Here is a 16039-nt window from a genome sequence, read left to right as displayed (position 1 = left end):
TCCCTTGCAGCAGTAACTCTGGCCTTACTGCTTCAAGGTACACAGGGAAATTATCTTAAGATTTACAAATAAACCATGGTCCACAAAGGGATAATCCAACCCTTCTGCCAAAAAAAGCAAGGTCTGTGGAGAAATGCATAGCTAAATGTAACAAAACATGAGACACAACAAGATGTTAAGATTCTCCAGCCTTCCTTCTCCAAAAACTTGAGAGTGTAGCCAAATGCCTCCTTCCTCCGGAGGCCACCTAAGCCCTTGCTTGGGGTTGGCTAGAAAAGCAGCTAAAAACCCACCTGAAAGCAATGTGCTCTCTTCTTAAGGACAGCACATACTGCTTCTAGAGCATTCCCAGTTCCTGCTGTGGCAGACTAATGAATTAAAACTTAAAACTCAAACTTCACACCTGGAAACCTCCTTGCTAGTAGGAACAAACATGGAGGTACAGCCACCAAAACTGTGGAGCCTTTCAGAGGCACAAAGCTTTTCAGCAGTGAGCATCGAAAGACAAATAAAGAAGCATGACAAGGTTATTTTGTGCCTCTAGTACTACCATGAGACCGTCACGCCACAGGGTTTACATGAACACGTGCCTGGGTGAGCACGTTAGGACAATGATTAAGATACTCCAGGCAAATGAAGTGAAACTGTTTTCACTGCCCTGCAGTTTAAACCTTCAAATACATCTCATTTAGGAATAATGTCATTTGAAAGCGGGTGGAAGGAAACACAATCGTTTTTGTTCTGCCTAAGGTAACCTACATTTTTGAAATGTATAGCCGTAAGATGTCTGGCTCTGAACTTTGTACTCAGAGAAACGAAACAGTATGGAAATATCTGCATTAGAATTTGATGTTTAGTATACTGCAATTTCAAATACAGCCTTAAAATTACATTCTTCTGAATACTACTACAGAGACACGCCACCGAGATCCACTGCTACGTTACGGTGATGATTTGATATGAACCATTTTCTTGGGATGGTGCTTTCGCTTCTGTTGTTGTTCTGGGTTTTGGTGGCCATTCTGGGTCAACCAGCAGTTCCTGAGCTAGATGCATATACTTGGCTTTTGGTGTCTTCTCTCTACAACCAAACAGGGAAGAAAGGAAACAGACTCCACAGCGATCCACAGCCTCCTGCAGAAGTGAACAGATTTGAAAACTGGATTACCATAAGCAAAAAATTAATATAACTAACAATACAGTCAATCACCAGAAAAAAAACCCCAAAGCTACTATTTTCGTTTCTAATTTACTATTTCATTGGTACATGGGACGTAAAAAGTGTAACACAAACTCTTCTGTTGTGTCATCTCTTCTACGCTACGGTAGCAATGACATTTAAGAACCATTAAGAAAAACCAAGTATTCTGCATTATCATAACATCTAAGGTCACCAACAGTTTTTAAGTCATAGTTTTAATAACTTCAATAAACACAGGTATAATAGGCACCATTTAAATGATGTTACTAATGAAGAATAAAAGTCTGGTCTAGAAAAAGCAGTAAAATTCCCAGAGCCTCAAACACTTTCTTAAGCAATGAACTGGTTAACTGAAGGCAGCCAGCCAGAAGTGGCAGAATTTAACTAGCTGATACTGTGAAACTTAAGTCCTACAGGTATTAATAGTTACTAAAACAGGACACAAATTACTGAACTGAAGCCTTCCTTCCTATTTTCCCCCTCCCTGTCCTAAATGCAGGTAACTTAACTAGCAAGAGAAGAGAAATACCATTCCTCATTCTCAAGACTGGATCCCTCATGTCTCAGAGAGCAGCTGTAGTCTGCAGGGCTGACATTTTAATGTACTTTACGGTTTTATATATATTCTGTAGTATTCTTCATGCTCTGAATTTCTATCAGTTTGTGAACCAAACCAAACATGAGGCTTAAGCACAACTTCCATTCTTCAGTGAACACAAAGCAATTTTGTTCTTGGACAGCCTCAAAATGACAAAAGTAAATCTGAAGTAAATACCTTTAATAAAATGAGAAATAAAGCGTTGTATTTTGAACAAGAACCAACTAGAAGTAATCAGCCAACAGGCTTAAAACAGAAAAAGCCTTTTTTAAATGGGATTCACATAGATTTCCTTCATGTATTAATGACAGAAGGGCAGACCAGATTCATGGTCACCTGAAAAGCTAAATGCTTCAGTCTCCAAAACCATCTAAAGTAGTAATAATGTACTTTCATTTGCCATTTTCTTCCGCTGTTCTAAAACCTTAAACTAAATTAATGATGAACTGGACTAGATCCAGCATCAGCAATTTCGCTTCCAAGCAAAATCAAGACATTTTCCAGTCCTAGCATGCTAAGTTGCGACAGCACAAATAAAATTTGCTAATGTGCAAACTGAAGATGAAGTGAGAAAAAGTCTTAAAAGCAATCCACAGGGTTTGCTTCATAGTTCTTGTATTCAGAGCTGAATTTTTTTTAAGTGTCAACAAGGAGAAAAATATAAAACAAGAAGCCTTTCCTTTTCATATTCAAGTCACAGAAATTTAATTTAAACAGTTTTAAGCTTAAGATAAGGCAACAGACACTTATAGATCATAAAAAGAAGACAAAACTGAATTAATCTGCATGCACTCAAATGATGACAGCAAAATACTAGTCTCCAACCTGAGGCGGCTGGGGTATGGTGAGGCGATATTCTCCTTGTTTGTCTCGATTGAACACAACCTTCCAAAGGATCATATCAAGGAGGACATTCTGTGAGACATTGCAGTGAGCGGGAAGAATTAAAGAAACTAATGATCATTTGTTGTTAGTGTGCACATCACAAATAAAACCTCAAATAGTGTGTTAGGCATAACTACTTCAGTGCCAGGCAAAACGGAGAGTTTACATTACTTGTCAGTACTTAAGTGACACACATTTTTTCATTCTTAAAGTGCTCACGTGAGATTTAAGAATATGAACATGTACTTTAAATCAGTAGCAACAATGACCAAAACTGCATCCATCGTTACGGGTAAAAATCACAGATACACATTCCTAATGTGTTACAATACTCTAGGAAAAAAAACAACCTGTGAAGGATTGCACACGTGAGTGCTTAAAGCAGTTTTCCCTCATCGTGAATGTTAGAGTGTACTTCATCCTGGAGCTATGCTGGTTTTGTAGTTTGTTTTAAACCAGTGACGTTCCCAGAAAAGCTCTGGTGGGGTGGCAATGCTGAGCCACCAGCAGGAAGTGTGAAGGAATCCTGTAGGGTTGTTCCAGATTTTGTAAGAGAGGGTGGAAGTGGAACAGCATGTTCAGTACATCTGGTGATTCTCATACGTCTGCATGGGCGGAGTCGAGAGCCCTGAACAAATTGGGCAACACAGGTGTGAACCTGCATCTGCCATGGCCTGGAGCCTACAACTCTGATCCATTTCCAACACCTGACTAACCTCTGCCACTGAGAAAGGGCAGCTGATTAGCCAGACTTTTATAATGCTTACGATTTTAGAATATAACAGAATTTCAGAGTGCTTTCATAAAGCATTTGTCAATAAATCTTCAGCTTGTTAGATCTTAATTTTTGAAGCCAGTCTGGTTTACGTATGTCAATACCAGGCATCAGGGTAAGGAGTAATGTCTGACAGGATCTGCCTTTGTGCAGTATTTTCTATCATCTGGTGGAAGGAATACGCATGCTTTGTGAACCTAGTCTGGTGCTCACATGGAAGGAGCAAAAGCTTTACAAAGCGTTTCTGAAAACATGTCTGGGACCTTGGACCAAACGAGTCGGCACCACATGAAAGAGCTTCAGGGAGCCTGGAGTAATGCTGCTGGAGCTGGACAAATACAGTTCAAACAGTGGGACAAAAGCAGCTTCGAGTTATGGAAGGTGAAGTGTGTATCATAAAATGAGGTTTGGGATTCAGGGATGACTAGACAATGCTTCTGTTGGACACGTGCTGTACAGTAAGACAATGTGTCTCTGTCTAAACAAAGCATTCAGCATAAAATTTAACTTTTAAATAAAAAGGAGGCAAAAAAAAAGAAAACTATTAAGAGTTTAGTAGCACACATACAAAAAAAAGATATAATTAAAGGGCATAAAGGAAACCTCCACCACAAGCAGAGTTAGAGTAAATATAGGACAAGGTAAGAAAGGCGCAGGATCTTTAGGAGAGGATAAACTTGTTAACGAGGCAAAGGCCAAACAATTTCTTATCTACTGCCATGTTTTGTAAAAGACAAGTTACTGCCTATTGTGGAAACACTGAAAAACATGTTCCAATGGCAGCACCATAATAGCATATATTGCAAATTCTACTTGGAACAACGTTTGGAACTCAAAGTCTTGATAATTTTGATTGAAGTGTCCAAAAAAAAGCTGCAGTTGATTTTATTTTTACTAAGCCAAGAAAAAAACGGAAAAAACTAGTCAACTGGAAAGAATATTAATGCTGTAGTATCCTTCAAAGGCCAAACTGGTATGAACCAAGCAAACATCATGCTGGGTCCCTTGATAGCAATCCCTTGCATAGTAATGGAAATATTGACTAGAAGCTGCAGAAGATGTTATGCAGTAAGAACAGGTAGTTATGGTGTGCAGGGACTAGATAATGTTGAAAGGCTTTTTCATCTTGCAGGAAAAAAAAATAGTGACTAATGGCTGCAACTAAACCCAAAATGTATTCAGGCTGGACACAAGGCATCAATTTAACAGGGAGAGGAACTAACCACAGGAATAAGTGACTGTCTTTGAATTCAGACTCCTTCTGGAAGATATATCTGTCAAACTCTGATTCTTGGAACCAACACAGGAGTACCTGGATGAAAGGCAGGGCATGTTTGTGCCCACATTAACTCTGGAATTACAGCAGAAGAGGCCAATATTCAGAGTGACTGACTCTGGACAAGCTCAGGGCTGGAAGAAGTACATCTACACGAACATGTCATGGATCAGACTAGATGAACAAGTTATGTAGACCTGTATTATTCTGAACTATGAGTTATGTGTATGATCCAACTGACTGAAGATGGGCTTCCCTAAGGATTTTATCTTGGTTTTTACTATGTTATGTTATTCTGAACTGAATTAATACAGCAAATAAATACAGAGCATATTGTCCTACAAAACAGATTGATTTATTAAGTCTGTCAGCTTCCCCCTCCTCCTCTTACTTTTTCATTCATAAAAAGGTTTTAAAATTATGCTTCTAGCACAGAAAACTTTGACATCTTAAATCTCTCCTTCATGGATGTTTTTAGGAATACATATCTAACAAGAAAACAGTGGTCACTTAACACTGGCATGCTGCGAAAAGATGCTTTCTAAACAAAAGACAAACACATACCCTGAAAAAAAACCAACCCACTTAAACCAACAAGCACTTTTTTCATCTGAATTTCTTACCTCCGTCAGCACGGATACAATTGCATTGAGAATAACGATGATGAGAATTCTTAGGCGCCACTCATATGGCACGCACACGAGCTGTGAGAGAAAGTTGCCGCAGGTTAGCAACACACATATGAAGTAGACACATTCAGAACAGGCTCAGAATTATGAATTCTCCCTTTCCCCTGAGAGATGTAAAGTTTAAAGCTCTAAAGGGGTCAAGCTTGCCCACAAGGCAGCCAACCAGTTATCCCAGGAAGTGCAGACAGTTGCGTATCTGCTGGATCTTACCTCAAGAAATGCGTCAATAGATTCAACAGGATGCAACATGATGAAGAATATGAAGACATAGAGAATTATCACAGATATAACAAACAGAACTGTAAATGAAGAAAAAAATATTTTAATCACACGATCTCACAGTCAGAGTTTTAGACAGCTTTTCCATGTACCACGGGTTCATTACGCTCTGGAAGTAACCTCTTTTGCCCCTCTGAACTCCTTTCGGGGTCGATTTTGGCAATGTAAGTTGTGCTGATAGCCACAGAGACAGAAGGCCAGACTCAATTTTTCCCTGGCTCACTTGTGGAGCTGGAACGTATATGCACCTATATTTCTTACAAACGAAGCAACTATTAACACAAATTTCACCATACAGTTTAATACTTCCCTATTTCTATCTCTGATTATCAGAGGATAATGGTACTCTGCTCTCCTAGCGGCACTACCACTGCTGAAGTGGCACAACAGAATTGTAAGCAAGCCATGGATGAATAAATGCAGAGTCACTTGAGAGTTTTACTTGGAAGTATATATTGTAAGAAAGGACTTACCATTTTTGTAGCACGGTTGCCTAAAGGGCTTTCCTTTAGAAAAAACAATTGCCACAATGAGGTACTGAAAGCTGGATATAAAAAACAAAGTTGTGTTTTCATAATTTTTAATGTAATGTTCATCATGAAGAGTCTCATTCTCATGGTGTGCAGAGCTGGTGTTTGTGGCATCCAATACATTACATGCACTACAACATAAAAAAAATAAAATTAACACCGGGTGGAGATGCAAATAAGGCCTACTTATTAACAAAAGCGGTAACAAACAAATTGCTACAGTGGTTGAAAAAACCCTTTATCCTTGAAAACCAATTACAGGTTAGAATTACATTAGTAAGAAAACTCAAAACTACAGCAGGGAGGTAGCAATTTTTGTGAATTCTGAGCTTCAAGTTCTTTTGACCTTCCAGCTTGTAAGTTCACTACATGAACTGCTTAGAAATCATCACTGCAGACAATTATTTTCTACACTTTGAAGACAGGTAAGAAAATACTGCAAAGTAAACAAAGATGAAAACACATCTTCATTTTCAGAACTATGAATTTGATTCACTAGAACTCTAACAGGACAACAAAACTTTCTGCATTTCAGCCACTGAGTAACTCCTACATATTAGTAAGCTTTTCACAAAAAATTCAGCAAGCTATCAAAGCTGCCATACAGAAGCTTTATTTACAAAGTCCTCAAAGGAGGTCAATGAAGAAGAGAGCAATTAGGGCCTACAGCTTTCCAATCGTTACTGCATCCTGCATGGAGCCACTGAAACACTTACTCAGATTCTGTTGTCCAAGGCTCATACCAGGACTGCTGTTTGACCCAAAAAAACCCAAAGGTTTGGAAAGCAAGGCAGATGATGATCTGAGACAAAACGGAACACAGAAGTGGACCTGAGATAAGACCTGATGGAGGCCTTTGCGCAACAAGCTCCTTCCAAGCAGGGTTCAGACTCACTGCAAAAAGAAAGAAAAATAAATTACACATTACATCATTATGGTTTTCAAGAACCATAATGTTCACATTCTGTGGAATTAGAATGGCTTGCTCATGACATCACTTCAAAAAAATTAGTGCAGCGTGAAACCATCTTGAAAAGATTCTCTCACACTGGAATGACACCACAGTGCCCTTCTACAGGCTGGTTACCCCCAGCAGCACAGGATGGCAGGGGACAATACCAGAACCCACAAGGTTTCAGGAATTAGTAGTGTCTGGCCAAATTCCCTTTGTCTGCCACAAGGACTTACAGCAAGTCTCCTCCGTTTTGGTCTGCCCTTGCTTTAAAGCAGCAGTTTCTATTAAACTTGACAATGGAATTGTGCTGCTAGCCAGCAAACCGAGCGCTTGGTTCATATGAGGAATCAAACACTTCACTAGGTAACAGTTTTCAAATACAACATTTTGTGGACAGAAGTTCAACTGAAAATGTAAGAAATGAAAACATTTGAGAAAGATGATGTGGGAACAACTCCTGCTTTGATTCCAAAACCAGTTTCCTCATGTCAGTAGGTATTTCTGACTTCCTGTACTCTGAAGAACTACTTTTCTAAGACCCTGCCCACCATCTGCTTTTTATATGAGGACATTTCTCAAACTTCAGAGGAATCTAACTTTGTACACAGTGGTCTGGGTTTTTAATGCACGTACTGTAGTAGTCGGAACATCTTAACTGTATGTCACAGTGCTTACTCCAAACAACATATAATTAGATAGCAAAAGAAAAATTCAGCAAGCAAAAACCGCTTCATAGAAGCCAGCAGGGGTAATTCAGCACAATACTTACTAGTGAAGACAACCACCAAAATGATTGCCAAATCAATGAAGAGAAACTGGAAATCTCCCAAATTACTCAGGATCTAGACAAAAAAATCACAATTGAAACACTGGTAATGTCTTTGCACCAAGAAGCATCTTACAGCAACACTCCTCCAGCATTAACTCCTCAAATATCGCTCTATAAACAAGACAGTCTCTTATCAAACTGCCTTCCTTTATCTGCAGGAGTCTTGAGCTGTAATTCACAGATCAACTCCTGAAGTATCAAGGTATGAAACCATTTCAGTCTCAAGATGCAGTAGGTATTTGTAATTCAAACTTGTTTGTAATCTAACTTATATTACTGAATCTTACAAATGAATGAAATAGTAGCTTAGCCCTACAGTTCTCTGAACACCATAACCTTACTATGCAGCCATACAGTTGTCAAAATTTCCACCTCAAAGGTCTTTTAATACTTTACATGTTTAACTTACTCAGAATACAAACTAAAAGACAAGATTTCTACCACACGCCACATAATGAATCCAATCTTATTAACAGGAAATAATCCACTCCACTTTTTTCCTCTCATAACTCAATACTTGCAGCTGCTCTTTTTCAATCCTTACATAAAAGGACTGCATGTCCTTTAAATAAAGTTAGACTATTTTAAAATGCTGACAGATCTGAAATAATGGAAAATTGTATTTTTGTTTTATTTACACACTGATTTGAACTTCCCACTGTAGAGACTTGCAATTCACAGGCATTAGTTATCTCCTTTTTAAAATAGATCCTGCCATGTTTTTCCACAGTTAATACTAAAAAATGCAAAAAATACTAACAATACTTTTAGTCCAAAGACAGTTTTTAGAATGTGGGTGGTGTTGTACTCAAAGAGACTTTCAGCAAGTTATATTAAATCAATTTTCAGGTCTCTGAATTACGTTGACACTGCTTAAGCACAATTTATTACTTACAGAATATAGCAGAGTAACACTGATGTACTGGATAATGCTGTATAATGCCATGAATTTAAATACACAGAAGGAAGTTATTAAAGCAGCACGGCCTTCCCTGTCAAAACAAATACAATCATGTAACTAAAAAGCTTTCTGTGCAAGCAATTAAACTCTGCAAAACGTTAGCTGCAATTAAACATATCGACAAATCCTTTGAGGGACATTATAGGCTGAAGACATAAGGAGAAAAAGGGGTCAGCATGGTACACCTTTCAAGCCCATCAAAGTTGTGAGCACGCCTTCTGAACTGAGCCACCACCTTATGCTGCTGTTCTTTGGACTTTATGTGGTTTTCCAACAGAGGTTTTAAAATGAAGATCTGCTTGCAGAAGTATCTGTGAAGCGCTAGTTTACTACATGGACTGAATGAACAAGCAGTCAGCCACAGAGTTGCTGACTTCAGAAATGTTTCTGATTATGCATTACTTCATTAGTTCCACACAGACTTAACTAGATTCTCCTCTGGCTGATGTTTATGCAAAATTATTACCCAACTTTCAATTCTAGAATAACAAAAAAATAAAAAAATCAGTCAAATCGTATTTAGAAAATTTGTTTTCTACTTTGTATGGTGCTCAGCACTTATCTGAAGGATTTTACTGCTTACAATTGTACACAGCCTTTATGGACACTAACATAGTATTTAATTTGATGTCTTAGTGACTAACATGTGAAAGCTCACTCACACTCTGTAAGATTAACTTTACATGGACAAAAGGGTTTATAACAAAATACTACATCGTGCTATGGCAAGCCCTCGCTCAGAGTAACTTCAGTGAAGAAACAGAACTACTACAAATGCATGGCTTGTCCTTTAATTCAAACCGGCCTCCTACAGCATCAAACACACACTAACATATGGTAGGCAAACTGAGTTACACGAACACATTTAAGTTCACACCAAGCGGCATTACCTGATCAGCTTTGGCACGCAGGAAATACTCGGTGTCCTGGAAGTGAATGGTGATGCCACGGAAGCCTCAAGTTCAGACAAAGAAATACCACCATGTGCCCTCTTTAGTGCCTGTCAGATAACATCGAAATAGATATTCTAAAACTTGCTTTCTGTTGTAAAATTTAACTGAACATTTCAGTCTGGAGAATAAAAATATACTTACACCACAGTCATTTGCTCCATCTCCACACATGCCCACGTAGTAACTACAAAACCAAAACAGATGTCAGAATTCTGGACCACTCCCTAATCACACAGTCCCTTTACCTTATTTCATTAAATACTTGTGTATTACTTGACTTCATGAAAAGTCTGAACCTTTCACGACTAGCCAGCAGATGGTACCACACTCACTTCTGCTCAGCTAATAGGCTGGTGTATCAACTCGAGGAAGTTACATTAGCCCAGCAAATGTAATGTTCATTTGGCAAAACAGCTAGCAGCATACATCATTTTTTCTCTTATCACATGGAACACTGTCAACCCTCCCGCTTTCTTTACGTAAGCAAATATACTTACTCTACATTTTGTAAAGCCTCCACCAACTGAGTTTTCTGATCAGGCGCCATACGAGCAAACACAGTGCCACGTAACACAAGCTGCAAGACAGAAGACTTCTTAATGCTCACAAGGCAAAGTCTGTTCAGCATCAAAAGTGCACAGACCTCAAGTAAAATGCTCACCTTGGGTACCAGGTCCTGAAAATGCTCCAAAATCACTGCAAATGACTTTCCATTCATTGCAAAATGGTATTTCATCATCTGGAGATCCTCAAGGCTTTCATGGACCAATTTAACTGGAATATCCTATCAAAAGTGGAACACTAGCTGTAGCATATTTACACAGATACCTTGTAATTTCAAGCTAACACTCAGAGGGCTATTTCTAGAGGTCCTACACTACAGGAGGTTTCTAAGAACGTTACTTGAAAGAAATCCTCATACAATGAAAACGCTTACTTATTACTAAGAAAATGTGGTTTAATGTTTCAACTACAAGCAGCTAGAGCAGCCCGTGGGGGAAAAAAACCTGTCTCCTGCACAACTAAAATGTCAAATTGTCGTGTCACAGATGAAAAACCAGCTTCCCCAGCTGTTTTACCACTCTCTGGTATTTTAAGACTGAAAGTTAATTAGCACTTTAATTTTGATTTGACACTTAACAGCAGATTTACTACTTAACAGAGTAAGATCAAAAGAAAGAAACTCAACAGTAAAACGAACTGCTTGCACTCTAAGGGGATAATAATGCTCCTATTACCTCTGAGTTTATGGCTGGTGATGAACTAGTGCATTTTGCGAGGGTATCTGCATAATGCCAGTTGATCCTGGCAGCCTGCCCGTCCTTTGGAGGTAGTGCTTCAGCAATTATGACCTTATCCTGAGGTAGAATCATTCCACAGTCTCTGGCCACAGAGATAGCAGTTAACATGTTATCCCCTGTTGAACAATTTCATTTTAAAAAGTTTCAGTTAGAAACGGATCAATAGCACATAAGATATTCCACATAAGAGAAAAGCTAACAAAGCCATGCTGGTTCCTGATCTCTTGACTTATCAAAGCAACTTTATTCCAAAAAGAAACACTGGTTTCTAAACTTCCCTCTTGCTATAAACACCGTGCAATCCCAGGCTACTGACACTAAAATTTGACTTCATACACTATAAAGTACGACAAAAAGAGATGGATTTTTGTCCTTGATTATGAATGTTTAGATGCTAACCTGTAACCATGACGGTGCGAATGTTGGCTTTATGCAAATCTTCAAGTACAGCAGGGGTTTCTTGCTTTAGCTTGTTTTGCATTATAATTAACCCCAAAAAATCCATGTTGCTTTCAATAGCATCTCTGTAGTAAAAGTGGCAAAGGGAAAAAAAAATTAGAAGAATTATAATTATTAGCTGCAGCTTAAAGAGCCAGGTTTTCTGTTTATCAAAGTAAACAGAGATGTTTATTTTTAACTGTGAAAAGTAAAGAATTTGCTTTATAAAAAGTGACCTGAGAGAAATCATCATTCACATTCATTTATACTTATCGACCTTGTTTTAGTTTAAAACCACACATGCACATGAGGGTTTCCACTGCATCCCATTATCTTTAACAGTCACAGATGATGTGAGTTTAAGTAACAAAGAAATCTCATTATGTTTTCTGCTACGTTAGCATAAATTAAACACCAGAAAGAATTATTAATACAGTTAATTTCAAGCTTGAAGATGTTCCTCACAATTCACATTGTTGCAGAAGAACTCTCTTATCTTAAATTTCTATGTATTATCCAGGGTGAAAATAAAGAATGTACAGAACTACGTATGTCAAGACAGAAGAGAACTAAAGAGTAGTAGTAATTGATTTAAACAAAAATAAACATTTCATAATTAATACAAAGCATGCAGCTTTTAAAGCCTGTTATTCAAAAAGTGAAGTCACTCTTACCTATTAATAGTCTGGACTTTGTGCCACGTAAGCTTAGACTCCAATTTTCTGTGAGCAAGAGCGATAACTCGGAAGCCCTGCTTCGTGTATTCTTCCAGGACACACTCAAATTTTAGCAGGAACTTTAAAAAGGTCAAGTTTAGAGTTATTAAAATTATTCATATTACAGCTGAACTATGCAAGAAATAAAAATAGTTTATTCCTTTACCTGTTTCCTGCTTACACAAGCTGGCAATCACTTCAGGGGCACCTTTCATGTAAGCATCCATTCTCTTCTCCCCTAGAACTCTTGCTATTACACACATGCGTTGCAGAACGGAAGAAAATGGAAACTGGCGCACGATTCCAATCTCATAACTGGTCTGTGTCATACAGGAAGGAAGGAAGAAAAGGGTTACATCCATATGCATTTTGAAAAGAGAGATACATGCTTAATTGAAAAAGCATACTTACCGGAAGTTCAAACAATTCCAATTCCTAAAGAAAGGGGAGGGGGGAAAAAAAGTACTGTAAATATGTATTTATAAGTATTTTTTCAGCTACAAACTATTTCAACATAAACCAGTAAGTGAATCTACACAGCATTCTCAATACAAAGTCATACTGTATCTGCAATGGATTTGATAAAAGCTGAGTATGAATATACTGCATCTGTTTAGTAACCTTTATCTTAAGTGAGATGTACTAGAACTTTACAGCTTGATCTCTCGATTGCAATCTGCAAGACCTTTCACAGTGCAATGTGTGTGTTCAGCCTATGTAAGTGATAAAGTACTATGGTATTTCAGAATGAGGCTGTGATTATTAAGTATATCTCAAAAAATAACGTATTAAGTTTCAAGAATGTTCATGTGCCAGCTACTGCATAATTACTGCTGTGCATGTACACTGAGTTCTGAACACAAAAGGACACTTCTATCTACCATACAATAAGACCTGTACAGAGGAACCAGCTTGCTATAATCTCCTGCTACCCTGCTCTGGGATAATCTGGATATAGTCATATGCTTAAGTTTCCTTTCCTGAAGTATTAAAAATTACTTAAAAATGCAGATAGAAGAAAATTTTAAATCTGCCAAGTAAGTACTCTAAGGTGCAATGGTGGCAAAAATTCCATACCAGGCAGTGACGTTAACAAACGATTGTTTTAACTGAAACTGCAAGGTAAGAATTTGGTAATGATATTAATATTTGAGCATAGGCTCAAAAAGCATTACAGCACTTTACAACCAGTCTGTGCAGGTAATAATGCTTACCATGGGTCTGCTCACCTTGGAGGTGAACTGAACCACTACCTTCAACAAGGGTCTAAACTTGTCTTCTCTATATTTGCTATCAGAAAAATCACACAGTTTTGATCCTGTTTGCATTATATCAGCCAGAACCACACCATACGGTAAAATGGATTTGTTTAACGTGAAGGATTACTTTAATTCAAAAAATTGCTTTGAATCTTTATACCATTTCTTGATTTGTTGCTTGCTTGGATTCTGGGAATAGTTGTTTGGAAGGTCGAACCACTGTTGGCATGATTCGATTATGAAGGGCTGTTTCTTCTTCAGTTGCTTCTTCTAAAATCTGTATTAAAAATAAATCAACTTATTTATAGATATACACTAACTTTGATTTTCTCATAACGTAACCGTCAGAAAAAAAACAAACAGCCTTGGAAGTCAGCCCAAGGTGCAATGATCTTTCTAAACAAGATTTCCTGTGAGAATTGTCTTAATTTAGCAGTTAACTTAAGATCCACTTAGCTATTTGTACATGTTTATTATATGCATTGAAACCTTGCCACACACAACAACAGAAAGCAGTAAACCAGCTCTTCAGGTTATTTCAGTTCTATGACTTGTTGCGCAGAACACATTTTAGGAATGTTTTCATATTAAGACTTTTGACACACAGGCATTGAGAAAAGCCCCGTTTTACAGCTTGGAACAGCATACAGTGGCTTACTTTGTACATAAAGGAAATATAACCTTGCATGTATGAAGGAAATTTCAGATTACTGATCTTAAAAACATTGCTTCTCTTGAAGCAAGCAGACACTTACCCATCCTATTGCTTCAAACATCTTCAAATCAAGCGGATCCCCAGAAAGCACCCCTTCAATTTTTGTAAGGGAATGACAAGTTGCCATGCAAGCAACAAACTCAGACTTCAGCAAGCTCTCACTGCAAGCCCTCTCTTCCGGCAAAAGGAAACTAAAACAATGAAGTTATAATATACTTAGCACTACAATTATTTATTATGAGCCAATTCAAAAGGTTTGTTTAGATTAACAGAAGAAAATTGACTGCACAAGTCTCTTCACTTGTATTTTCATGCATCACAGAAAACAGATTAAGACTCTGGGCGGGAATGTTCAGAAACAGTCACAACTTTTGTCTCTTTCAAAAACTCTGTGTTAATTCACTGCCTGGTTTGGTTCCTCATACAGAGGCCTCTTATCACTTTGTACTTAACTCAATTAGGTAAGCTAATTCATTTTAGCAGCCCAAAAAGTCATCCCTTAGGAGGACAGGATTAAGGAAATACGTTATTCTTTAACTGCATCATTTCTGCAGCATGAACCTAATGAGGTCTCAGGCATTAACAAATAAAATCCCACCTCATTCTCGTAAGAGTTACAACTGTTACGACACTTAAACTGTATTTTCTCTTGCATTCTTACAGCTTATTACAGAAATGTAAACATACATGAGCTCACGTTTAATTCTCTATTTCATTCTGCTGAAGCTGTTAAAACACAACAAATTAAGATAGGTAATTTGCTATCAGCTCTGAGCTCATCCTTACCGAGCACCTTCCACCCGCTGAATTCCCCAGAGATCCAAGCCATCCTCAGTAAGTGTGCCAGTCTGCAAAATAAACCAAGGGGCATGGTTAAGAAGAAAAAGCCTTCAGAGACAAGTTATCCTCAGGTAAAGCAAAATTCAACAGCTAATTAACAAAATCACACCTGAACAATATATTTCATTTCATTTTCACTTAAATAATAAGACTTCAGGACAGGAAATATATCATCTCTCTTGCTTTTTCTTAGCAACTAACTTCCAGCTCTCTTAAATAACTTAAAAACCACTCAAAGCAATCATACCCCTCCCTGGAGACAGGACAAACAAAACAGACCCTTAAAATCCAAAGATGATAGCTCAACATCTCTATATTCAGGATTGGGGGCAACAGAAAATAGGTACTAAACCCTTAGTACTACTTTCTTACATGGCTAAAACAGTAACTGGATTATATTTGCAAGGGAAAGAATAAATCTAGTGTGGGTACATAAGATTTTTGATAAAAATCTAACGAAGAAAATATATTTTATTCAAGAATTAGCTAAAAGTTAAAGGATTCTGGCACATGAATGTCTTTCACTCATGTTTCTGTTATGGAATAACAACAAAATATGCTGGTTTGGCTTTTCATTGAAATAACTGAAAATGAGAAACAAGTCAATTTTCCAGAAGCCTGTGTACTAAATAAAACTCTTAACAGCCCCTCACTCTCATATTTCTGCAGTGCCAGTAGTAAGTTAGGATTCGGGAGGCTTGAGATAAGAAAGCAGCTCTGTGCAACAGCTTTTTAGAGTATTCTAAATTAAGTAAGTTAACAGGTGGTAAACACTGAATACCTGGAAGCTAACAGGACAAAAATGTTTTAAGTTCACAGAATCACAGAATCGCTCGGTT

At 37.8% G+C, this 16039-nt stretch overlaps 1 protein-coding gene across 1 annotated transcript; it reads right to left on the bottom strand.

Moving 5' to 3' along the window:
- Window positions 1-767: 767 nt before the first annotated feature.
- Window positions 768-15208, bottom strand: ATP13A3 (ATPase type 13A3; the record flags this gene model as incomplete). The annotated part of the gene is made up of 20 exons (XM_010188966.1): window positions 768-1134; window positions 2625-2714; window positions 5359-5439; window positions 5635-5723; window positions 6177-6364; window positions 6950-7127; window positions 7958-8030; window positions 8913-9009; window positions 9869-9978; window positions 10073-10115; window positions 10429-10508; window positions 10593-10715; window positions 11170-11348; window positions 11632-11756; window positions 12345-12465; window positions 12553-12706; window positions 12798-12821; window positions 13806-13922; window positions 14401-14551; window positions 15147-15208. Coding segments are annotated over 20 exons (2283 nt in total), but the record flags the coding sequence as incomplete, so codon positions are not given.
- Between the last annotated feature and the right edge of the window lie 831 nt (window positions 15209-16039).

This window comes from Mesitornis unicolor, unplaced genomic scaffold, assembly GCF_000695765.1.
Source record: "Mesitornis unicolor isolate BGI_N332 unplaced genomic scaffold, ASM69576v1 scaffold46417, whole genome shotgun sequence".
NCBI lineage: Eukaryota > Metazoa > Chordata > Aves > Mesitornithiformes > Mesitornithidae > Mesitornis > Mesitornis unicolor.
Note: the sequence above shows the minus strand (reverse complement) of the source record. Positions and strands in the feature narration are given on the sequence as shown.